Here is a 26295-nt window from a genome sequence, read left to right on the forward strand (position 1 = left end):
GGGGGGGGTCTCTAACAGGTGGGAGGGTCACATCTGTTTCCTGCTCCACCCCAAAATGCAGCCAACTCTGCCTCATACTGCAAAAAATACCCACAACACATCATTTGACCTCGCTTGAATGCTGCAGGAAAATGCTCCCTGAAACTTTGGAGCTGTGTGTGCTCTGATCGCAGCATTGATTGGTTAGTTTCAGTGTGATGTCATAACTGTATTTTTCCAGAGGTAAGTGAAAGCATTTCAGGAAATGACACGTTGCTTGTCCCCGTCACATGGCTGAGGGAGGATGTGGGATACAGACTAAAGCTCTGAAATACGCTACTGTCAGTATCAGGTTGTTCAGCCTTACCTGGGGTCAGGAATCTAATAAAGATCAGCTAATTGCAAACACAAATACAGTATAAGGAGGGGTCTGACTAGCACTCTTTAAGTTGCCTTTCCTTATGACATTCCTAAAGACTGAATCATATGACAGACAAAGCTGTTATAAACCAGAAGCAAATAAATTGTCATTTATTTGGGCAAATCCCCCACTGTACCAACGATTCAGTAAAGGACTAAATGTTACAATCCCGGACAATGCATTGCTTTTAATGTACAAACTCTTGAGGGATGGCTGTCATGAGGAAAAGCCATATATATAAAAATATATATAAAAAAGACTTTTCCCTGAAATGTTGGGAGTTTTAGGAATCTTATCTTCAGCCAATAAAATATTCTGTGTTTTAATGCTTTTCACATTTAAACAAACATTGAAAAGTTCAGTTACAAACAAATGTCTGCGTGTAAATGTCATATTATCAGACAGCAGTCAGACAATCTGAACAACTATACTGGAGAAAGGTTGATACGGTAGACACAGTAATTTGTAGTTAGTGCGGTTGATAAGGGTCTGTTGTGGTCACTTGTTCTTTTATTGTCACCATTTGTTGGCGGGTACAGCAGAGTGTCAGTCTCCATTTAAAAAAAGCCACTGAATCCTATTCAGGCCAGTCACAACATTAAACCTCAGCACAGCCTGTAAATCCCCCTTTTCACCACCACACAGACGTTAGAGCCCATAAACAGCTGACTGAGGGGCTCTGTGTGTGCTTCCAAACTTTAAACGGGTCACACCAAAGACTGCAGCCACCACACAGCTATTATGAAGCCTCAATGTTAGTTTTTCAGGGTCAGGTGATTCGCACATACAGTCTGCCTTTTGCAAACCAACCTACCTGCTAGTTAACTCCACCTTTGTGTCTGGATATGGTTAACCAGCCTAAGCTGGAGTGACTTTCAGGATAATTTCATTTCAACATCACTGCTACCCTTTCTGTTTTCCTTCCAATATTAACTCTGATAGATGAAGTTTCCTCTTATGACGTTCTCCATGCTGAGTCACCGGATCATTTACTCTTCTGTCGTCTCTTTGTTTCAATGTCCACGTGTCATCGGCTCAAGTCACTGATTATTTCATTCATTACTGATTTTCATGCATAACTGACGTGCTTTTAAACAAAGATTTCTGCTCCTGTTTGACACCTTCTGGGCATTAAAAACATATCACACAGCTCTGTGTTTCACAGCGAAACAATTGTTTTAGAAATCATATAAATGTTTGCCATTGATTTGTTTGAGTGAAAACAGGAATACAGAACTTTTTAGCCACGACCGACTAAACCAAAACTCAGTTCCACTAAAGGGCACAACAGGAGAATCACATTAGGTCCTGAGATACACAAACTACTGCTCAACTTTCATTCATTTGTGGCATTAAACCTAAAAAACTGAAGATAAACTCTGTAGTTTCCTAGAAAATCCCTCTCTTGCTCAGTTTTCAGACTTTCTGAGAAAAACTGTCCAAATATATCAGACACAGTAGGATTCTGATCACAGCACTGGTCTTATGATTGTTATGATGAACACTGAGCTGTTTTAAAGCCCCCTCAGGCAGCGTGTAATGTGCATGGTGGTAGCTGTGGTGCTGTTTTTAAATGCAATTGAAACTTTTGTTTAAAAGAAACAAATCTTTGCTCTAGAAACTTTTACACAAGGTTTAAAGCACTGCCATTAGTGATGGACAGAAAAGGATCATCTTCTGCTCTGCTGCTGAACTTATAAGCATCAGCCAATGAGTCTAAGCAAAGATTCCCAAACCTCCCTCCTTCCTGGACTCTCCAGACTTTCCAAGGCATTTCCAGTCCTGAGTCTCCCCTGGAGTGGACTCCCAGGACAAGCCAGAAAAACATGACAAGTTGCCAAAAATGGATGGAAGCTCAAACTGTGAAGCTCAAATTGAGATCTTCTCTTTTCTAACTGCTAACTCAATTAACTCCAGTGCATGCATTCGCCTACAACATTTTTATGGTTTGTAACACAAGGCAGGTGTTTGTGTGGTCCAGACACCATCTCAGCAGGGTCTCACACAGAGAGAAGCTTTGGCAGTTTCTCATCAGCATCATTAGAAATTGTTTGATTGAACAAGAATTGGAGCTCAACACTGCTAAAGACATATCTCAAAGGACTTGAAACGGGTATATTTAACATGCTGACTCATGAGTGATGACAGCGGACACTGAAATCCACAGTTATATAGTAGAGGAACATTTCTAAACAGGAACGTTATCAGAAATAAAAAGAGAATGTGGGATTTTCTGATTTCTAACTGACCAGAGCGCAGAGCAGATCCACAGCCTCCAGGATCAGCTCCTGGTGTCCAACCCTCGCCACACCCAGAGACAGCAGCTCCTGGTGGGACATCCTGAGCAGCTTCTCCCCATCCACCTGCAGCTGTTGGAAGGATGGGATGTACTGCTGCAGGCTGTCATCCAGACCTGAGAGAGACAAAGACAATGAAGCACATTTAATGTTCACAGAACAGGTTATTGATGAAATTCACCATTTTAATTCAGCAAAATTCAGGTTTGAAATTTATTTGAATAAACTGACAAATTCATCAGGGACGCAATAAAATTAGTGTTTTATAACGGAAGTGCTGTTGATCGCTCACATTCCTAGGTTGTATATCATGGATCACCAATCAGCCTGGAGTTATTAAGGCACACACATGCAAGTAAACCAGAGCATGACTTCAGCATCTGAGTTTCAGTGAAAGTCATCTCTCAATGATCCATTCAGGTCTCACAGCAAACACAGCTGCTGAGTCAACATCGTTTATTGACTCAGTCAGTCACTGTGACAGCCAACAGCCTGGCAGCGTCCTGCCAGCTCACCAAACCATACCTTTTCTTAAATCCATCACCTCCGTCAACCAACCAACAAGCAAACCATTTTTGTCACCTAATAACAGACCAAGAAACACATTCCTGTATAAAGGAATAAGTTTCTTTCAATAACTTACTGTCTGTTTGTTAGTCCTAGACTTTCTTTCAAGTATAATGTTTTTCTAATTTTATTTATCTAACTTTACCTGAGTAGCTAAAGATAGCTAGGACAATTTTAATTAGCCCCATTTAGTTTTTTTTTTAAAATCTCAGTCTCTCTGTTACAGTCGCCTCATTTTGTTGTTTCTTACAATCTCAACACTTCTTGTATATTTCGAATTGAAAGTCCTATAGCACTTGTAAGTGTACAGAAACCCTTCACATCTTAATGAGGCTTTTATTGTGAAACATTTGCAGGAACAACACTCAAATTAATTTGATTTAAAGAAATACATTTGACAATTTAAGCAGTAGTTATTAATGCATGACTTACTCTATCACAACAGAGAATATGCGAGAAGAGACCTTTACTGTGAAAGGAGGGAACAGGATGAGACCTTTTTCCCCCACATGTGTAGAACAAATTGAATTTCTGGCATGAATCAATCCTTGACAGCCAACTGAACCACACGCGTGCATGTGAGCATCGTCGGGGAGCTCATGTGTATTGAACTCGTAGCACTAATCCTCTGTAGCATCATCACAAATCTACGGCTACTGTCACTTAAAATGCCAGAAATACTCAAATCATCAAACCATAAAGGGTTGGTTCATTTAACATTTAATAGCTCTGCCAGTAGTGGTTAATGAGCAGGTTTGCATGCCTAATGACATCTTTCTCTGGTGGCCCGGTATGGTCATACTGGGCCATACCGGGCCACCAGCACCCCACTTTCAGCCCCGTGACCTCATGAGACCTCAAAGGAGATGGCGCCCGTTTCAGCGGCGCCACTTTGCACCCAACATTCACCTCTGACCTCTGTGAATGAGTTCAAAGAGTTCTCTTAGCTGGATCAATAAAATGAGGAATCACGCACCAGTTACTGTCTGACGCACATGAGCACAGAAAATATTCGCTGCAGGGTTTTTGGATGTGTTTGGTTGGGAAGAATATGAAAAACTCAATAATGGGAAAATATTAAGCATACGTGCACACATTGTACGCTAAAGAGAAGAACTGTCTACAGCAATTTAACAGTTCAACAGCCTCTACAACTCTCCGTTCTGCCAGCGTGAAATCCTCCATCTCAAAGTTCACTCCACAGCATTGTTTTTGTTCAAAACATTTCAACAAGTTCTTTTTCTTGATTTAAGTTCAGACTTTAATGACCCACAGGAATCCTGCATCATACTAAAAATAAATGTTAGAGTTTTAGCACACAAGCTTTCAACAAATGGCAGATGATGATGATGTTATGCAGAAGCCGAGCAGCAACTGGCCAACAAAATGTCTGGGAGGGTGAGAAGAAAACAACTGCCCCAGCATGTGGTCATTAAAGAAGCTGCGACTCCTGTTTGTGTTCGGGACGACAGATGGCCCACGCTTTCTCTCTGACAGCAGGGAGGAACATTCCTCTTAACTAACTGCTGACGGGACACCTCCGAGTTCAGCAGCCTCTGACACAGAGTTGCACCGAGAATACAAAGCGTGTTTGTTTGCTTACTGTTAGTACAACGGTAAGATTTGATTTATTTTGGCCTTTTTTATAAAGGACAGAATAAAGACTCACAGGATTTCAGCAAAGTTTGAGGGGGTGAAGTTGTCTGGGAAGGACTCCAAATCAGGCCCCAGCAGGAGGACACAGGTCGTCTGCTCATCCCCCAACAGGGTAAAATTTAGACCATCTGGGGGAGGGATGGGCAACACTTCAGGACATTCTCAGAGGGCCAGACTTTAAACAACTGATTTAAACATGCATTGTCTTTTGATCCCCTTCCTATCATTTTTAAAGTTAAGCACTTAGTACTGAGCCTTCCTCATAGAGTGATCTGGTCACCACTCTCATCCTGCAGAATGACAGACTCCAACTCCAGCTTCTTGGACTGCACGCAGCAGTCCTGCATCTGATTTGAAGATCTGCTTCCAGAACCTGCTGCAGGTGGAGAGCTAACCAAGTCACAAACAGCAGCTTCAGATTGTGGATGGGATGAGAAAGTCACTGAAAGACAGTGACACTGATACTGCTCCTTTATTGTCACAAAATATATTTAGTTTAATTTGAGGTGGTATTTAGCAATGGATCAGTTCATGATAAACAAGAGCAAGTTTGAGATCCCTCCATTAAAGCATGTAAATTAAACTTGAATTAAAAATTCTCCATTCATCAAACTAAAAGAAAACGAGATACTACTGTGAAAGCCTTGAACTCATATATCGGAGATCTTCACACATTCATTTTGGTTTCTGCTCCAGTTCAGTTGCTCCTGAAAGTTTCTCAATACACCCAAATGGAAACTGTGACCATACTCCCAAACCTTCCTCAGGTAAATATCCACAATTCCTGCTCCTTCTAGGTTGTAGCGCATCTCCACACTTCAAACTAAACTCCCTCTGCTGTTGGTCAGAGCTGGACAGCAGTTTGCAGTCAGCAGGAATGTGTTGGTGACAGCCTGGATCACATTACTGTCACCCGAGGAGGCCGATAATCTCTCAGCTGCACAGCAGGGTCGGCTAAACGTCGCACGGGAGCCAAATCGCCCGCTAATGAAAGCATGATAACAAAAGACTGAGTCTCCCTGCAAAGCAGAGACAACTACCATCATAACATGAGCAAACATGAGTTTCTGCTAAGCTTCTACACTTGATTCTTCCTGTGATGCAGAAACATCCTGCTCAGATGGGAAACGTTCGATAGATTCAGGTCTGAAAACCAATGGCTTAGACAGTTTGCTCAAATTATGGGAGATTAACAAGTTAAATAAAGTAGATAAAAGAATAAAAACTCAAGTCCAACATTCAGGTCTGGATCCAATGTTCCAGCAATACATAAAACATCATTAATTTCTGTAGCTGCGGAGTCATTTTTATCATTCCTCATCTCGATGATTGCTCTGTCGGGTTTGGCGCTCGGCCCAAACTCTCGGAAAGCCGTTTCAAACCTCTGACAGGCGCCGAGGATCGAGCCGGATTACCACACTGTAACACTGCTGAGAGCCTTGTGTTGGCGGTTTAGTTGTTTGGTTTGTGAGATGCTTCTCAAGCAGCACGAATAATTAAACACAGCAGATGGTAGCTGTGTGAACCTTTTCTGTCCTTAGCACCACAAGAAACACTTACTTTAGGAAGAGCTGGAAAGAAACCCTCGTTTATTCAGCAAATATGGTCTGAAACAGTAGGGTTATCTCTTGGGATAAAACTGAACCACAGAGGTCCATTCAGATCATCTCTTACTGAGCACGAAATATTGGAGAAAAATGCTTGTGTCTATGTAAAGAGATTTGGTTGACATCTTGGTTGTCCCCTTTGGTGCAAAATGTTTGATAATTATTCCTTTAACATGATCAGCTGCATAGGTGGGGAAAAAAGCAACTGTATCTGTACTTGTGTTTTTAGTTCATCTAATTTGTACAGACTTGTAATGTGAATGTTTCACAGTGTACTCTGAGCTCAGGTTCAGACTGATGAAATATTCATAGCCTGTTTCAGAGGATTGATTTCCAAACAGGTGAGAGGAAGGAGGAGGGACAACAACGCTGGGAGCAGATCAGCTGCTTCATTCACTGACATTTACAGACAAACTGCCAGTGACTCACAGTTCCAAGCCCATCCGAGGCCATGGAACACCTTTTCAAAAGACATGAAGAAACAGTGCACGTATCGAAGGGCATTTCCTTGATGCCCATCGATACGTCCAGTGTCAGCTAGACCTGTGTCGCATCATATTGTCTGAGATAATGGTATTCATTTTTAAATGCTATAAAATATCATATTGCGGTATGATTGCTATAGCAACTCCATGAGCTTGTGTTCCCTAGCGCACACAACAATAAAAAAAGAGCCCAGGCATGTCTGAGAGGAAGCCTCCAGTAATCGTTTAACGCTGCAGAATCGACTGCAGAACATCCCAGGAAGAAAATATTTTCAAGGTCAAGTTATTTTAGTCATTGTAAAACTAAACTGTGAAGCCAGTTATGTTGTACTTAACATTTCCAGGGCAAATACTGTCTATGCTACTTTTGTGCTTACCCGTGCAGTCTTATTTCAACTTTTTCATCAAAAAAAGATAAGACATAAATACTGCATACAATAAACACAGTTTTACTGAATGTTTAGTATTTTTGTCTGTATCATCAGAAATGCTGTTTTTGCAAGTGTTCTTTAAATATACTGTCAACAAAAGAAAACTGTCTTTAACTTTCAAATTTTAACCTCTGATTTTAAACTTACCTGCTCGGAGTTCACTGCCATCACAGCACAGTTAAAATGAGAGAGAACCATCTCAGTATTTCCGTTGAAACTTTTGTGTTTGTTGACAGAATAAATTCGGCTTGACATGAAAGGCCATTAGAGAGCAAAGTGCACAGACACTCTGAACTCTGACATGATTCCTGAATTCCTACATTTACTTTGTTTAGTGTATTTTGCTCTTTTGATGACCATATGTTCAGAAATTTTGATATAATTTACTATTGAGAAATTTACTGACGAATCACCATTTTCTACAATAACTTTTGAACATTTAATTAAGCCATACAAAGGTTTACATACTGGGACAAGCTTTTCTTTGGTACTGCTGAGTCTTAGAAAACTTGGTCCATTGTATATTTGTACTGGCCCTTTTAAAAATTGCATTTTTATTAAGTTATACCATTTAGTATGTTTATATACACCATCCATCCAACCAGAAACACTGTCACTGGCCCGTATCAGCTGGACTGTTTGTTGATGTACTCTTTCTCAACATCATAAGTCTAGTCCCAGCATTTTGTTCTGTTTAATGAGTTCCACTTTTTTTCTCTTATAATGATAAGAAAATATTATAATAATCGTGAGAAAAAACTGCAACAGTTTTAAATCGACCTGCTATGATGCCCGTGTGTTTCTAAAGGCCCCATTTTCCAAAGTTTACTTTAGTCACAGATGTAAGAAAAGCTTGCTTCTCCATCTTTGACCGGTCTCATGTTTGCAGACGACTGTGGACCTCAGCCTGTCTGTCTCTCAGCTGCTGCTGGGAAACTGTGTGCCAACAGGAAGCAGCAGCTCAGGGTGGGAAAGTTTTAATTGTTACCGTAATGACAAAGCTACACGATAGCCTCAAACCCATGAAAACTAGGAGGTTAATATTTGATGGGTCATTACTTCATGTGTCTTAATCAATTTTATCTGTTATCAATCAAAAGATGGCAGCAGTGCTAAGGGCTTGGTGACTAATTTTGCTCTCCAAGATTATGAAAACAAACTATCCTCGCCACCCTCTCCACCCACAGACGGATGCGAGATAAGCTATACAGCCACAGAGCATTCACTAATTTGTGTCAAACTCTGAGCAACCCTGCTTCATTCATCCCCATTTATACATTTTCCTTTTATGTTAAAAGAACAAGATTTTAACTTCAAGAACATCCCTGTAAAAGACATGTTAAGTTTAATAGAAGGGTAAGACAGCCATGTTTTAAGGTCCCTCCCACCACCTACACACACACACACACACACACACACACACACACACACACAACTAATGTGGAGGCCATTTTGGATTAGCAGACGGCTACATTTATGAAGAAACTGTTTAAACAGTTCAGTGTGAAAGACTTCTGACCTCAACCCCCCTCCACAGCATCCTGACATCTGACAGGAGGTGTCTGCTTCCACAGCTCTCCAAAACCCGATGACGCAATGTTCACACCTACTTCACACCAGGCCTGACCAGCCATGCAGGGGTGAAAACACTGTGCTTCACCTTCTACATCCATTTTTCCCTTCTTTGAGGAAATAACACACTCATTATTAATCAAACTCACAAATAAACATTTTTATGGCTGAAGCAACCTTTAGCAGCCAGATTCCACATCCTGAAAAAAAAAAAAAAAAAAAAGCCTTACAAAGCACAGACTGTAATTTGTTCACAAGTAATGTTCAGATGTATTGAGATTTTTGGATGTATTATCGCATCAATTCTCCTACAGTATCAATATGTGTATCATTAAATATATTTTTAAAAAGATTCGTCTTGCTGTACTTCCTTAGCTGGAGTGCAGATTGAGTATGAATAAAGTGACTGTGAATAAAATAACAACTGTGGGTGTTTACAGAGGTAAACTACTACTACTACCTACTAATCGCAGTTTGGCCAGCTTGTCTTGTAAATTGTTGCTATGACAACAGAAAAGATGCTCCACACAGAATTCTCAGGTATGGCTAGCAAGTGTTAAAGCAGTGCCTACATGTGGATCGTACGTAGCTGCATAGCGTTGTAAATAAGCAAGGTTAGACAGAACACAGCCTCTGTCCCATGACGCCGTGACTGAGTAAACGAGTGGCTTTATGTAAACTGTCTCAGGGCAAACCAGTCAGCCGTAGCACAAAATGCACGTTAACCTGCAGGAAAAGAAAGCTGTTGTGCTGCTAACATCAGGTAAACTTGGTAGTGCCGAGCGGCCATAGTGCCAAATATTCAGCGACATTTAAAATCAATGAAATGTTAATGAAAGAAAATAAATAAAGGGTCTTAAATACGCAAGCAGGATTTATATGGCCAATGATTAACATCCTCTGTCAGACTTGACTCAATTTTGACTGTTAAGGAGTATTTATAAGACTTGGTCATTATAAAGTTGGTTATTCTAGCCATCTCAAGCACGGGAGAGAATACCAAAAAAGCTGCAGGTTAAACTCAAGCTGCTCATCAACAGTCGAGTTAATCATTTATCAAAAAGATGAAAACAAACAAAACGAGGAGCGCCATGATACCTCCCACCTTTAAAGAAAACACGCTGAAGCAAAAACCTAAAGACATCCATTATGTTTATTCAAGCAGAAATTAAAAGAACTGTTGCTTGGTAAAATTTTGCATTTTTAATATAATACTAAAGATCTATTTGGGAATTTGGGTTGTTGAATTATGATTACTGGAATGTTTAATACAACAAACTCCATTAAAATCCATTTAAACTACTAAAACAAGTTTAAATATCTACTTATAGATGCAGTTTATACCCTTTCAAAACTTTCTGTATTGAGCATTTGTCTCTGTTGAGGTCTTAAATGGAACAAATAACATGTTGAATTTGTTAAATGTGTAGATCTAACAGTAGTTTTCAGGGCTTACAGTTTGCATTTTTAATATACATGTAAAAACAAACTACTGGGCAGTTAAACATGAAAATACCCTCAGCCCTTTTTTTTTTTTTTTAAACCATTGTCTCAGGGCGGGCCAATTTTACAAGCAGTCTTTAAATAATCCTAACTCTGTTATAATTTGTCCTAGATGCAAAATTCAAACAGTTTCAGAAAGAAGAGAATAAAGGTTTTAAGAGTGTCACTGCTACCAAAAACTCCACTGTGTCTAGATTTTAGTATGCGCTCTACCATACTGGGCTAGAGAGAAAACTGAAATGATTCCTGAAAGATGAGAATTACTTTATAATTTTGCAGTCAAAAATCACAAGTCCAGTTGGCTTGTGTGATACTCGGGTGATAAAGGTCAGATATCTCCTCAGAAACTTTCTGTACTGAAGGTTTATCCCTGTCGAGGTCTCGGTCACCTCTTCATTACAACAAATGACACGTGTTGAGTTGTTGAAGCACAAAGATGGAGTCCGGACCCAACACTCCCCAACTGGGCGAAACAAAAGGAATCTTTACACCACCACCCAAAAACAACAGGACGAGGGTGGAGGGCTGCGAGGAAAAGTGGTAAAAGAGCAATGAGGCTATTCATAGCTTGACTAGGCCTCTGTCAAACCCTGCACTATATCTCACACACAAACAAACACACACACACACACACACATACACACACATCCTGACCATTCATCTGAGGGATGTGAGGCAGCCTTCTGTCGAACAAACACCATTCAAGAGGAAAAAGGATTTCCTTGAGCACCGTGTAGATCTGTCCTCAAAAACTAAACAAATGGGAACTGTGGGAGTTGACTGAGTGAAAAGCGGAGCAGACCTACTGTATCACAGTGATTTATATCAAACTTTAATATTTATCTTATTATTTACAAGTAGTGGTGTAAAGTTATAGTGTTTTAACAGTAACCATTCAGGAGTATGAGACATAATTATTAGGGGTGCAACGATACAACAAAATTCACGGTTCGGTTCGGTTCGATACTTTGGTGTCACGGTTCGATATTTTTTCGATACAAAAAAATGTTCATGCCTTTTTATTAATTTGTCATTTATTAAATTTTCACGGCACATTCTGCACCACATCTCTGTGCGTTCATCATTTGTTTGAAGCCAGCTCACCTCCTGCAACCACTTTTCCGAGAATACGTGCTTCTTTTGTGGTTCGGACTCCTTCTGACATTTCTTTGGAGGTGGAGGAACATCACAGTAATTGCTTAAAGGAGCTTCTTCGACATCTTTAAGAGTTCTAAACAAATGTCTGTCCTCCTCCTGAAAATCTTATGTACGCAAACACGCGTTGCAACTTCTTATCTTGTGCGGGTTTTTATTTTGACAGCAAATGCGCACCTGCGGACCACTTATGTGCAGCCCTGGTTATTTAGCTCGTCATATTGCAGCCACAGAAATTCTTTTGTCCATGAAACCATAAAGCTGCACTTTCTTTTTGCCTTATAGTCTGATTTGTCATAACCTTTCCGTTTTGTCACTTCTTCACCCTGACCTGTCTTATTTGGCTCAGCAGAACTAAAATATATATCCTGCTGCTTTTACACACGCACTAACATAACGCTCAGCGATTCTCTGCGCGATCAACCTCTCACATGTTTAAGCTGCAGGAGATTTCACTTGTCATGTTTGCATAGTAAGCTAACGATTGATAAGACGATGTCAGAGGAATTGGTGCGCAAATTATCATCACTCACCAATCAGTACTGTCGCTTTCTATACACAGTTCACGCGATTGCAAAGTGAAAGCAAAAAACAAGCGCAAATTCAAACGTGATTTCAGTATATCACATATTGACAGTGGCCGATGCCAATGACATAATTACCCAGCTACATTTCCGAAAGAATGCAAAAGCATTGACATATATTTTTCCTTCCTACGATAGGCCGACGGGCAGGGCAGAGATAGATTTTGGTAGCCCGACTGGAAAAAAGCCCCAGGACGTCGGGCTAGCGATTTTGCGAGCCCTGTATCTGATTGAGGAATCACTCATCTTTGGAAAAGAGAGTTTATTATGGAGAAATGTCTCTTTCCAAAATAAAAGCTATACTATACGCTTCTTCTGGGCTATATTCTCAGCAGCATATTAAACATATCAGGTCCCCATAAGGAGAATCATGTGCTAACGGCTGTCTAAATGACTCGGGTAAAGTTTGTAGCATGCGTGCTTGTTTTTGTCTGCTTCCACTTGTCTTTGCACTAGGATGATGTCGGAGTAAATGTGCAGTCATATTGGTTGTGTTCCCACTAGTGCTGTCAGCGTTAATCTGAAATGACGTTAAGGTCACAACACGGCAAATCTCCGTTAACGAGCTACCGCGGATTGCCTCATGAGTGGGGCTGGAAGACGTCAACACATTAACGAACTAACTGCGCTAACACACTAGTTCCCACCAATTGAGCATTGCTGGCACATCCAACATACTGTTTTACTTTTGTCCATGACACGCTTACCTTCAGGGTCATACTTCACATGAAAACCAAAATAGTTCCAAACGCCAGATCTGAATGAGGGTGGGGGAGGTTCAATTTGCCATGTTGCAAGAGCTTAACTTCTGTCTAGCTAGCTTGCCCTGCGCTCAGTGAATCTGTGTTTGACTACTCCGCCTAGGCTGCACTGTCGAGCGCAGATCCACTGAGCGCTCAACACAGACAGCATCGTCAGAAGGAAAGTTGATAAAATAAATTAAAAATGTTGTATCGTTCGATACATATGCGTACCGAACCGAAAGCACTGTATCGAACGGTTCGATATCGATACGAGTATCGTTGCACCCCTAATAATTATGTTATATTTAGCACTTATTTCAATCACATCCGGAAAAAGTCTACACTTGATCCCACCCTAGACTCTTTAACTTTAGTATATTTATTATATTTAATGAAATCATTACCTTTATACATGTATACTTTTACTTCACAGAACACACACACGTTGGTCAAAAGCTTCAGAAGTCCCAGAGATAACCACATAAAGAATTTAGGGTTAAAACTCACTTCTGTGCACCGATTCTGAAAAATAAGGAATCACACCTACAAGGTGAGCCTGGCATCAAGGGTGAAATGCATAAAAAGGAGACATTTCATATACGATAAATTGTTTTGACCATCCAACTACTCCACATGGAAAACGCACTTCGAAGTTTTCGAATTAGTCAACTGACCCTGACATGGAAAACTTGAGACCTCTCATAATAGAGCAAAATTCCTCTCAAAACACTTAAAAACATAATGTGTTCACAGGTGAATTTCTAAAGGGCTGCTGTCAGTGGTGTATCACTGTTTTTGAACCAGTCAGACAAATGATCAATAATTCAGCTTAATTAGTGAGAGATATCAGCTAAACAGCTGAATTGAAGTAAAAGTAAGTAAAGTTTACGGGGGTCAGTTTCTGGTTTTTACAGCCTGTCTAGTAAACAGTACGCTGCATGATCGGTGTATTTGGATATCTGGACCTGCTGATATAGCTAACGTGACTCGAGACACTCTCTCTACTGAGCGACCTAAAAGTTGCTCACAGATGGAAAAAAGGCAGGAAGAGGGCCTCTATGGAGATATTCCGGCTGCTTCCTGTGATTCACCGCTCTTCCCTGGGTGAACTCAACTTCACTGATAAGAAAATAAGAGGGAAAAAAAAGAAAGATCCACCAGCTGGTTCAGTCTTTGATCAAAATCACACTCCTCAACAATCAGCACTTCTCATTTAAATCCATCTGGTTAGAGCTGGTGCAATTACCAGGGTAACATTTCTTCATGACTGAACAGCACTCTCTGCAAACATCCAATAACACCAAACTACAACTAAGGCTACGTCCACACTAGCCCGGATAGATTTGAAAATGGCATTTTCAACTGAAAATGCTCCGCGTCCACACTAACGTTTTCAGTCGTTTTCACAGAGTCGTGCTTCCACACTGAAACGGATGAAAACGCTTACGTTCCAGTACTGCGCAAAAGCGAGTGAGAATTAAAGAATTTGAAGAAAAGCTATCTGGAGCATGTACAAACTGATATTCATCTTTTTTAGTGCTGTCAAAACTGAGAGACAATCAAAGCAACTGCTGTATAATGCCCTCCGCTACCTTTGTTTATTTGGTCACATGACTGCATCACATGACTAAAATACGTCATCGTTTTAGAAAGTCTGCATTTTCGTGTGTCCAAACTGCGACGAGACAGCTGCGTTTTGAAATGTATGCGTTTTTGAGAGCATTTTCAAAACGCTGCGTTTTTCCTTGAGGAAAGCGCCGTCTCAGTGTGGACGGGAGGTCAAAACGGAGAGAAAACGATGCGTTTTCAAACAAAAACGCATTAGTGTGGACATAGCCTAAGAATGAAAAGAGTTATCAATATCTCTGGCTACGTGAATTATCAATCACTTGTTGATAGCAGAACAATCAGTTTTCTTTTTTGCTCATTTAAGACTAAACTGGCTGATTGATTAAAGTAAGATAAAATTTAAGACTTTTAATGATACTCTGAAGAAAATTGTGACGAACTGTTGAATAAACGAGATAAATTCTCAGGCAGGACACTCAAACTTCGAACACCCGATCCTAAAAGTAATTTCTAAAGGTTACTGATGCTGTTTTGCTGTCGTTCTTTCTTTCTTTCTTTCTTTCTTTCTTTATTCTCCCCATGAATTTCGGTTGATATGATAAATTATCATAGGTCCAGTCGTAACCCAACATGTCCTTCTTAATATCCACAACAAGCTACTTCATGCAAGTTGATTTATCAAATCAGCTTCATCGGAAGTGTGAGAAAAACACTGTACCCAAAACACAAAGTGCCTTGAAGTGCCGGTTTCTGCTAGCAGCATGGATGGTATGAGCATCCAGTTCAACACATTTTGAAACTTCAACTGCTAAGTCAGGAAAAAGGAAAGAACAAAAAAAATAAAATAAAAATCAGAGACCCTTACTTTTAATGTCTAAGATGTTCACATCTTAGATTAGATTTTTACACTTACCATATGATGGAAAGCCAGACACAAGCAGAGCAGACACAGCAGATTAAAGATTTCATTTTGTCCATGAAGTGCATCTTTGATAAGAATTTTACCCAGCCCAGACTGTCTTAAGCTCTTTGCGCGGGACTACACTGATTAAAGGTCGTCGTCCCCACTAAACAAACATGATGACATGGATGTCGCGTCCTCCTTATCGAAACCAAAAGTTTCGGTTATCCTGTCTTACTGGATGAGACGTTGTTTATTTGGATTCATTCCAGCTGAGTTTAAACAGTGAAAACCTGCCAAACTTCACTCGTATGAGTCTGGATGCACAAGAAGACGATCGTTTTCTTTTAATTTGATGATGTGTTGAAAGTCAGTGACAGGCTCCTCAAAAACACTTTCGACTGGATTACGTTACAGAAGCTCATTTTCAGCCATGTAATCCTGGATTTATTTCACATGCCATTTGATAAATGGCCGTCATAATAAAGTACCCATCAATCCAAAATCCATTTATTTGTGATTAAAGCTGTTTACTTATGTCACAAATCACAATCTTGCAGACGTTGCAAAAACTGTGAAGTTAACTTTTAAAATTGATTCAACTGTGAATAAACTAGACCTACCACAGCTTAGTGAGCAACCTGCCAAATTCAGAGTCTGTGGGAAACTAAACTACAGTCTGTCTTTGTCTGCTTCTGTTTCAACTTGTTCCTCAATCTGTAGCTTTGTCTCTGCGTAAAACAAATCAGGGGTGGATACAAGAAGCTAAAAAGACACTGGGTTGCATTTAAGCTTGAAGAATTGGTTTGGGTTTCGAGAGCCTCTCTGCTACTTGCTGTGTGAGAGACTGAAGCGCCACCACAAACCTCAACAGCAACCTCCTCACTGTTCTTTGGTTTATAAGTCCAGTAACGGGGATTCACTTGAGTCTGTTTGATTTACAGGTGCGCTCATAACTCACAGGCAGGTAGCCATTCAAACTGCCTGACATATTGTTAGGACAGGTATGCTGTTCTTTGACTTACATCATTAAATGAATACAATATTGGGGAAAATTATCAAAATCCTCATTTAGGTTCAAATAAAAAAATCTTTATTTGGTCGTGAAGCAGAAATTATCAATTTATTTCAAGTTTTTTCCAGGCATTAACCATATCATGATGTACAATACTGGATCATTATGCAATTCTGAATCTTTATTTAGACACATGCTGTTTGCACAAACAGAAGCTCAGGTAAACACAACAAAGCTCGTGGAACAAACCTGCAGTGTCCCTTGTCTTCTGCCACATAATCCCCTTCATTTGTTTTTGATCAAGTTCATTCCCTGGCCCGTTACACTTCAGCTTTAAATGCTGTGTCAGTGCCTTTGTTACTAATGTAGCTCAACATCAGCAGTCCAGAAACATGATATAAATTACTCCACATATGAATTAATATCTCAGGTCACACGACTGAAGCGTCCACTCAAATAACTTGATATTCAGAAACAGTGACCTTCACTGAAAGTCAAATCATCACCAGCTTTTCTAAACAGGCACCAGCACAGTAAGGTAACACACTGATCACCTTAATTAGGAAACACTTCATAGAGCTCCTTTAATGTCTCATTTTTAATGTTCTTGATTATTTTATAATATTATTATTCTGATAGACTGTTTAAGTTTAGCCTTCAACTAAAGCATTGGTTTCTCAATGATCATTGGCCAACACTGGTCTGTCTGTTCCTGTACCAACTACCAATAATTATGCTCTTTGGAAGTCATGCGACCCATTTAAAACGACTCTCTTTAAACTGAATCCAAAAATACAACAAAGAAGTTTCCCCGAGTCACCAAAGACATGTGGTGGTGAAAATGATCAATGTAATCTGACCAGATTGCAGATAACAGATGTTTCCAGCTGCTGCTCATGGCCCACACTTTTAAAGTCTGATTAAAATGGGTTTCACGAGTGACAGCTGTAATCTAGATGGTTTTTGGGGGTTTTGTTTTTTTTAAAGAGCCGACGGGAAGCTCTTTGTTAGATAAAATTCCTCAAACTGAAACCACAGTGATGCTGATTTCTGGCAGCTTTCTGCTGATCGACATTTTTAGAGATAAAATTGTTTATTTTGGCCAAAAAGCATCGAGAGGAAGAGGAGGGTCAAAGAGTCAAAGTCCATGTTAATGTGTCAATGTAAAATGTTCCATTTTACAGACTCTGCATTTCCAACCAGTCGGATTTAAAACTTGAAACTAAAAACTGTTCAAGTCAGTGAGTTTGTTACAACCGGTTTTACAGCCCAAACAGGGAAATCTTATCAGTTACATACATTCATAAAGACGTCATTACTTTTGTCAAAGAAGTTTGGCTGCTTGTAAAATAACCAGCTGGAAACTACTTTGACAATAAATTTACAGCGTCCAAAACAAAAACATGAAGTGATCCAAAATTGTGTTTTTGGATTACAAACTAAATTACGGTATTTGGGGTTGTTAGTTGAACAAAAAAATAAACAAAGAACGCTTCTGTGAAGCATGTTTGACTCCTGTCAAAAAAAAAATCTACACAAATGTTATCATTTTGATTTTTTTTTAATTAACTGGTAACTCTCCTCAATTCCACGAAAACACCAACAGAAGTCTTCTTTAATCATAAAAATGTGCTTGAAACTCAAATATATTAAATTTAGCAACAAAGGAGGCAAAGAAAAGAAGGAAACGATCATGTGTGAGAAGCAAGGACACAAGACAATGTTTGGCATTTTAGCTGAAAAATTATTTAGTTTAAAGTTACTGAGTTAAACACTCAACTAACTATACGATGGGAAGTATATCTTGGGGGCCAAAATCAGGATATAAGTGTATATAATACTGACTTGTGTTTCCATTTCCAAACTCATCAGGCACTATTGGTGCCTGGTTAAAGCATGCGAGCTGTAATGTTTAACAGAATAATGGAGTTTTTGTTCAAGAACAAGCAATAAAAATATTGATTCCACCCATTCCCCCTGAAGAAAAAAACAAGGCATGAAGTTCAAAGGGAGCAGGAAGGAAAAAAAATAAACGTCAATTTTTACAGGAAGAAACTTCCAGCAGCCATCTGCTGCAACCAGTTGGGGGCGAGGGGATCAATACCATATGCTGAATTCAAGGACCAATACTGACTTAAAAAAGAGAAAAAGTGATTTAAGAAACAAACAACGCTGTAACTGCATTAAATACGTTAGCTTGCTGTTACCCATTCCCTATGTAGTTTCCTCCAGTCTACTTGTTATTCATTGACTTTTATTTCCCGCGCACCTCTCCATAAAGAGGTCATTGACCTCATATTTAGAGTGTGCCAACCGTCTAACCAGCCTGTCGTCATGTGTAACTACACCTGTCGGGAGTAGGGAGGTATGTGGATCTGTCTGAACATGTTCAGTTAATTCCCTGAGACGTATGTTTACCAGTCAGTGACAGCTGTTTGATCAGCCTGCACAGAAACATGGGGTAGACTCTTATGGTACCCTCACTGTATTTATTGTAAGCATTTATTTATAGGTCACACATTTCTTCAGTTAGATCAGGGGAACATGGTGTAGGAGGACTGCTCACATTTACATGAGACTAAACACTGATGAGCTAAGAGCTTTAAGGCTGTACTCACAGTACTCTCATCCTTGCAAGGTTCATCAAGTTTTACAAGATTTTAATGTTGATTTAAATAGAAGAGAAAAGCATGAAAGCAATGGTTTGATTATAAGATGAAACAGAAGCATTTCAGATGAAATGTATGAAAATACAGCCTATAAATCTACTACCCAACATTTAATAACTAGAAATATTCCTGATGGTTAAAGATGGATAAAAATTGTGTCTTTAAGCCCGATTTGTTTTTCTAAATGTGCCTGACCTCCACTACGAGCTGGTGGGCCACACTTACATTCCAACCTGTAGCAGGTGGAGAACTGCTGACGCTACCTGAGCTCAATGCTGCAGAGGCGAGCAGCGACTACCATGAAAACTGCCGAACAAGATGGAGTTGGAGTGCGATCTCCAGAGTAGAAAAAGAACTATAATCACCATCTGCGGTCCAAGATGTTGGAGATGGCGTCTGTGACCACTGACCACTCAAGCAAGATACTTGAGACAGTGGACTGACATCAAGGACCGCCGTAACAGCAATCCAAGCAGGCTCCTCGTCGGGAAACACGAGAAGGACCCTTTAACCTGCTTAGCAACAGCTCAACTTTCAAATTAAGTTGTTTGTCCACTATAGTGATGGGATTTCCGGCTCTTTTTAGAGAACCGGCTCTTTCGGTTCGGCTCACTAAAAAGAGCCGGCTCTTTCGGCTCTGAACCGGCTCTTCAGGTTGTTTTGTTGCTTTAATTAATTTATTATTAACAATAATATAAAATTATGCACAAAAGGAATTACTAATGTAAAAAAAGTGGTTTTATTTATATATGCTTATATATAAATATATGCGGTGGCCCCTAGAGACAAAACACGTACAAACTCCAAAACACATTTCTAGCATGAACTGAACTTCCAAAACAGAGCTACCTAGATCACTTAAATTACACAGTTGAAAGCATGAAAGCATATGTGTGTTGTTTGTGTATTTATACACAAGCATTCATATATAGTCAAATAATTTAAAAAAAATATGTTCATTTACCTGTTATTACCACACACCAAATCCGGTCGTTGGTACTTGCTGGCTTGTGTAGCCATTAGGTAACAAAAGCTCAACACTGCGCCCAGCATCCTGGAGCACTCCTGTTGTCTTTTGTACGTGTTTTGAGTTTTTATATGTGCTTCTGAGTTTTTACGTGCTTCGGAGTTTGTACGTGTTTTTACGTGTTTTTGAGTTTTTATGTGTCTTTTATGTGTTTTGGAGTCTGTACGTGTTTTGGAGTTTGTACATGCTTTGGGGCCACCGTAAATATACGTTTATTTATTCACTCCACATAAAATGTAATAAATAAATCATATAATACAAAAATCAACTATTCACATTTCAACTTTTAACTATTTAAATTTTCAGCTTTTTCCTTTTACAAATTTAAAGTGAAACAACACAAAACACTGCAATTAAATATAAATTATAATGTGAAAACAAAAAGAACATGCATATTCTCTGTCATATGGACCTGCATGAATAAACTTTCTGAATCCTTTGTCATCTGCAACTGAAAATAGTTGTGGATGATTACTATACCTTTCTAATGTGCCGTTGTTGTCCCTGGCTCTCTTTCTCTCTCTCTCCCTCCCGCTCTCTCCCTAAACACTCTGTGTCTGGTAGTTCCACAAGCTACTGCTTGTGGAACTACCGCCCCTCCCCCCTCTGCCCAGCGTAAAGCACAAGGCTCGCATGCTGAGTGAAGCGGAAAAAAGTGAGAGAGAGAGAGAGAGGGTGAGAGAAAAACAAAACAAAACAAAACAAAAAAACGGCTTGCAATAAGGAGCCAGCTCGCGTCGTTCACGTCAAAGAACCGGCTCTAAGAGCCATTTCGTTCCCGACCGACCCATCACTAGTCCACTACTAAACTGTCTGTCTGAGACAACATGATCAATAAATAAATGAGACCTGATGACACAATTCTTACCCACCTTTAACCATTAGGAACATTTCTAGCTATGGAAAGTTAGGTAATAGATTTTTTTTTATTTTACAGGAGGATGGACTGATTTAGGGCTGGGCCATATCATACCGTTCACGGTAATACCGGTATAATGTTGGGCAACGATAGGAAAATGAAATATCGCGATAGAATATGGGTAAAACGCGCATGCGCAGTGCCTTTGCTTTCATATGCACATGGTGGAAAAAGCATGGCGGCGAAAGCAGATCGTTGATTGAAACGGATAAACCAGAATTCGTTTGTAAAAATGCTGCAACTTCAGTGGTGTGGAACTGGTTTAGCTTTCGTCCGTCAGATACACAACAAAGCACTATTTTTGGTAGAGCATGCTAGCGGGCCGTCGTTATTACCGTGTTTTTTTGGAAAATACGGCACACTTAAAATCAATCCTTTGATTTTTCTGAAAATCGTCAGCGCCCCTTATAATCCCGTGTGCCTTATATATGAATTCTGGTTATGTTTACTGACCTCGAAACGATTTTATGTGGTAGACGGCGCTCGAAAATCTGTCAAATGTTTTAGTACGACTTTGCTAAGCTACAAACCCGCACAGGTTGATGGATTGTCGGAGCATTACGGCTATCGTAGGCAGGAGCCTTGCGGAGTGATACATACTGTGCTTCAACATAATATTACCGTATTGTGTGTGTATAACCTCTTTTTAAGTTTTGTGGATATTATACATGGTTATGCTGAGGATATGTCGGCCCATTTCCACCAGAAACGCCTTTTGGTTAAACTGTCAGCAAGGAATTTACATTTGCACAGTTAAATTTTTATATAACATTCATGCACATAAAAAACAGCTGATTGTTTAAGTGAACATACATTGATGGGTTGGGGTTTTTTTGCACTAATAAAGTTGTGGAGTTGTAAAGTATTTTGTCTAGTGTCAATTATATCGTCAGTTATATCGTTATCACAAATTTTCAAATGTATATCGTGATAAATATTTTTGGTCATATCGCCCTGCTCTAGACTGATTATTGGGTTGTTATTTGTTTTCAGAGAATGCATATGGTATCATTTATTCACCTAGACACAAGTCTACACATGCCTTACTACAGTCACAAAGGCAATGAAATCCTGTGGGAAACACTGATAAAAACTGGATGTTCCCCCTGGTGGCCACTGAAAGGGATCCATGTTTAAAAGACTTCCTCAATGGCTTGACTTTTTAGGCCTGGAAGCTGTCCTTTTTTCTATACAGTGTATGTAAAAAAAAAACAGCAAAACTAAGAGCAGAGGAATAAGAAACCAGAGTGGCCGAAAAAAAATGGCTTGAGTTGGAGGTCAGGTGGAGAAATTCATTGGAAACCTACTTGTGATTTTACAGTCAAGATGACTGAACGAACTTTCCATGAAAAGAACCTCTAGCTTGGATCGCATGAGTCAGGCAAAGATGCATAACACACACCCCCACTGCCTACAGCCAGCGACAGCAATCCACTCTGTCAATACTACAGCAGGATCAGAGCCAACAACACATCTCATTTCTAAGCTTCTGTTTGCCACTTTACCAACTCATGTCTTTTTAACTTTGGAAAATAAAGGAAAATTATCCTGATAACCACTTTGACAATTAAGTAAACAACTCCATTATTTTCTAAGAAAACAAAACAAAACACTTTGAAGCCTTTCAAATGTAAAGTCTGACATTTTTCACTGTCATTTGCAATCAAACCATGGGACTGACGCTCACGTGTCTGTCATTCATTTTCACGCAGAACAAAGTCACATAGTCAGATTTCGTTTTATAGCACCTCCAGCATCACGGTGACCTTTTCACCCGGCACATGACAGGAGGCCCACCACTTTACTGCATTTAGCTCTGCACTGTCTTTACTGCTAAATGGCCAGTGCACTGGTATGTATGCATGTGAATGACTGTATGTGTGCATACTGAGGCAAAGCTAGGCTGAATGGTTTTCTCTCAGCAGTGTAATAAACGCATACAAACACAGACTGAGATCCTCCACAATGACCCAGGGAGGTAAAATTACAAATCTGGACTAAAAATAAAAACATAGGACAACTTTTACAGAGATTTGATATTGGTTTAAAGAGTTTGATATGAATGTCATTACACCTTGGTAAGTAAATGTTTTTTTTCACTTATGGTATGAATATCAAGAGATTCTGGCAGGAAAATGGCCTGTGTTGATTTTTTGTTGTTTTTTTAATAAACAATTTTTCATAGTAGGATTGAAATACAGGAAAATGCACAGTAAGGCAACAGACGCTCACTGACTTAGTAATTATCCCAGTCTGCTTAGTTTACCTCAGATATCAGACTATTAATACATTAATAACTCTCAGATTATCAAACTTATCCACTTCAGAGGGGTTAAAAGGTTGAAAATAAAATTAAAATAGTTTCCCTGAACTTGTCCCTAAATTTTCCTATAATGGGTCATTTTACACAGGAATTTTCTGTTTTTTCCAGGAAAGCTGCATACTTGCCTTTTAAAACCATGGAGATAAACCGCTTTTCAATAAAGTACTTTATGCATTTATGATGAAAATTGAATAATATAATAAAAACAATGAAATGATAGTCATCTGCTAAGAGTCACGTAGGTTAAAACAGGTCTTTATTACATCTGAGTGTCGTTTTATGGCAGATGTGCTAACTGGTCATGCCTGTTTATTGCTTAACAACACTGTTAGTGATGAATATGAATACTTGGCTCAGTGAATGTGGGAGTGCAAATCCCACAGTCAGTAAACAACACTGTAACCACCACAGAGTGTTTCCTTATCAGACAGTCTGTCAGCCAACAATGTTCAAGTCAAATTAACCTGCACTATACTTGGGATTTAAGGGATTTTTTTGTTTGTTTTAATTTGTGTTTAGACTGTGTTCATTTTTCAGTCAGATTCTTAAATACAAACTAAAATTATATTGCAAAATAACAATAATCAAGTTTTCAAGTATATTCTCAAGTAGAATTTCTGCATTCTCACTTATTTAAATGTGCTTTAGAAATGCTTTTCACATAATAAATGTTTCTTATTGCCAGTCTTTATATGACGAGTAACTAAATTAAATAAATTAAAATGTTAGACCTTCCTGAGAATCTTAGGTACCTCTAACAAAAAATGTGCAATGACTTCCTTTTTCAAGGACTTGGAACAGACTTTCCATTCATATCTAAAAGGATTAAATGTTAACATTAACACTGAGCAACAACAGCCAATGTTTGCTTAGAAATGTAGCCCACTAATTAGTAACTTCAAACAACAACATGAACTCCACAAAAAGAGAAAAAAAAACTGATTTGGCTTCACCCTGGCTTTTAAAAGTTGCAATGTTAGTGAACAAGAAAGAGAATAAGTTAATATCAAAAAGCCATCGTCTACATCAACCGTGCATTTTATTTATATAGGGTGTTTTGTTTTTTTGTATCAAATAAAACCCCAGCCATGTAGCCATGTAGTAAAATAACAATGTGAGCGGATATGGTTGGCTTCTATATCCAATCTCAGGGGCTTACATGGTAACCATAGCCTGAATCCAAATATCCAATCATCTGTCAATTCAGGACTATTTTAGCACCATGTCTCTCTCTCTTATAGTCTCTAAACGTCACCAGATTTATGCAGCATAGGCAAATTATTGCTATCTAGCCAACTATATATTACTTTCTAACACTGTTCGCCACTGTCGGGGCTAATGCTAGCTCCCTTAGTAAATGAGGGTGTTGTTAAGAACCCCTTTGTGGCTGTACTTAGACAACTTTTAATACTACAAAATTATTATTTTCATAAATATAAACAAAATGTAATTAGGAATACATCAATATACAATCCACTATCATCTACATATTGGCAAATCTACAAACATGAGAGCTATGCATTATAAACTATTTAACCATGTAGCTAGGGTTTATCTGGCAATATTTTTGCTTTTTTAAAAGGTAACATATACTTTTATCAGCTCATGATGTAAAAATCAATTTTTTTCCCCCCCAAGTTTGTTATTTAAGGGTACTTTGCAAACAGGACTGCAAGCTTCCAGTAGTAGAGGTCTACTACATCATACACAACACAAACAGAAGTAAAACATATCAATAAAAGGAACAAACAGTAGAAAAACTATTATTAGATTATAGTAAAATATTCAAACAATTTCAGTTATTTTAAGAAAAATAATATTTACCTGTTGTATGTGAATTTAGCTCTGAGTAAATATATACATGCTGTAAACTCCTTAAATCTAAAAGCAAACATTCCTCCAAGACACAAGCTTCCCAATTAGCCATAAACTAGAAACGTCTTTAAAAATATTAATTTAAAAAAAAAAAAAAAAAAATCACATAAAAGTTGTAGATTTTACTGTTTGCAGTTTATGGGACCAACACTGATCCATAAAGATCAAGAAAACTCCTGCATGACAAGTAGGTTAAGACCGGGAAAAGCAGAACTTTACAGTTAGCCATTAACTCTCCTCTCTGCCCCCCAAAGAACCGCTAATTGCCCCCACCCCACTACCACTCCCACCCACTGGATGTAGTTAGTTCCTACTCTTCAGCAGCCTTACCTCTCATCCACTCCACCACTTGTTGCGGGTTCCACTTGCTCACAGCTTCCATTTTTCTCCAAAGCGCTGGGAGAACCAGGGTTTAATTTAACTCCAGAACCAGCGAGACGAATCCGTTAATGGGACATGACTTTATCACAGAAAAGAACACAAGAGGTCCGTTACAGGACAGAGACACACGGTGAAACAACGACCCAACGGTCCGCCACTCACTGACGGACTGCTGCCTGCTGCTCTGTGGTGACTGGTTAGCAGCGCGTGGAGCAGGTGTCAGGTTACCATTGCTTTGACCACGCCCCGTTATTCCTTTAACTCCAATCGCATGAGTGTATGCGAGGCTGTTGTTAACTTTTGTGGGGAAAGGGGGAGAGTTGTATGGAATGCCATTTATGTCAACATTAAACGATCAGAATATATATATATATATATATATATATATATATATATATATATATATATATATATATATATATATATATATATAGTTTTTCTTTTATAAAAACTAATTTTTTATAAAAGAATAAAAAATTCTATATAGATGTGAACGTTTTTGAATACTCAAAGGTTAAACGACAGCATTTGAAAGAAACTAATTTTTTATTCTTTTATTTCTTGTGTTTGATTGTTTTTCTTTTCTGTTTAAATACATGTACAATTAACCAACATA

The 26295-nt window shown here is 39.0% G+C and overlaps 1 protein-coding gene across 2 annotated transcripts in view; it reads right to left on the reverse strand.

The window, feature by feature from the left end:
- LOC146502111 (connector enhancer of kinase suppressor of ras 3-like) overlaps positions 1 to 25894 on the reverse strand; it is a 49553-nt gene extending 23659 nt beyond the window's left edge. Inside the window, exons 1-3 of one of the 2 annotated variants that reach the window (XM_085132692.1) lie at positions 25629 to 25894; positions 4934 to 5048; positions 2650 to 2813 (exon numbers count right to left, since the gene is read on the reverse strand). In XM_085132692.1, the coding sequence (XP_084988818.1) occupies positions 2650 to 2813; positions 4934 to 5021 (252 nt within the window). In that variant the 5' untranslated portion in view covers positions 5022 to 5048; positions 25629 to 25894. The remainder of the gene's footprint in view (positions 1 to 2649; positions 2814 to 4933; positions 5049 to 25628) is intronic. The other variant, XM_085132693.1, reaches the window with a different exon arrangement.
- Positions 25895 to 26295: the final 401 nt, after the last annotated feature.

The sequence above is a fragment of the Neolamprologus multifasciatus genome, chromosome 15 (genome assembly GCF_963576455.1).
Source record: "Neolamprologus multifasciatus chromosome 15, fNeoMul1.2, whole genome shotgun sequence".
NCBI classification, from domain to species: Eukaryota; Metazoa; Chordata; class Actinopteri; order Cichliformes; family Cichlidae; genus Neolamprologus; species Neolamprologus multifasciatus.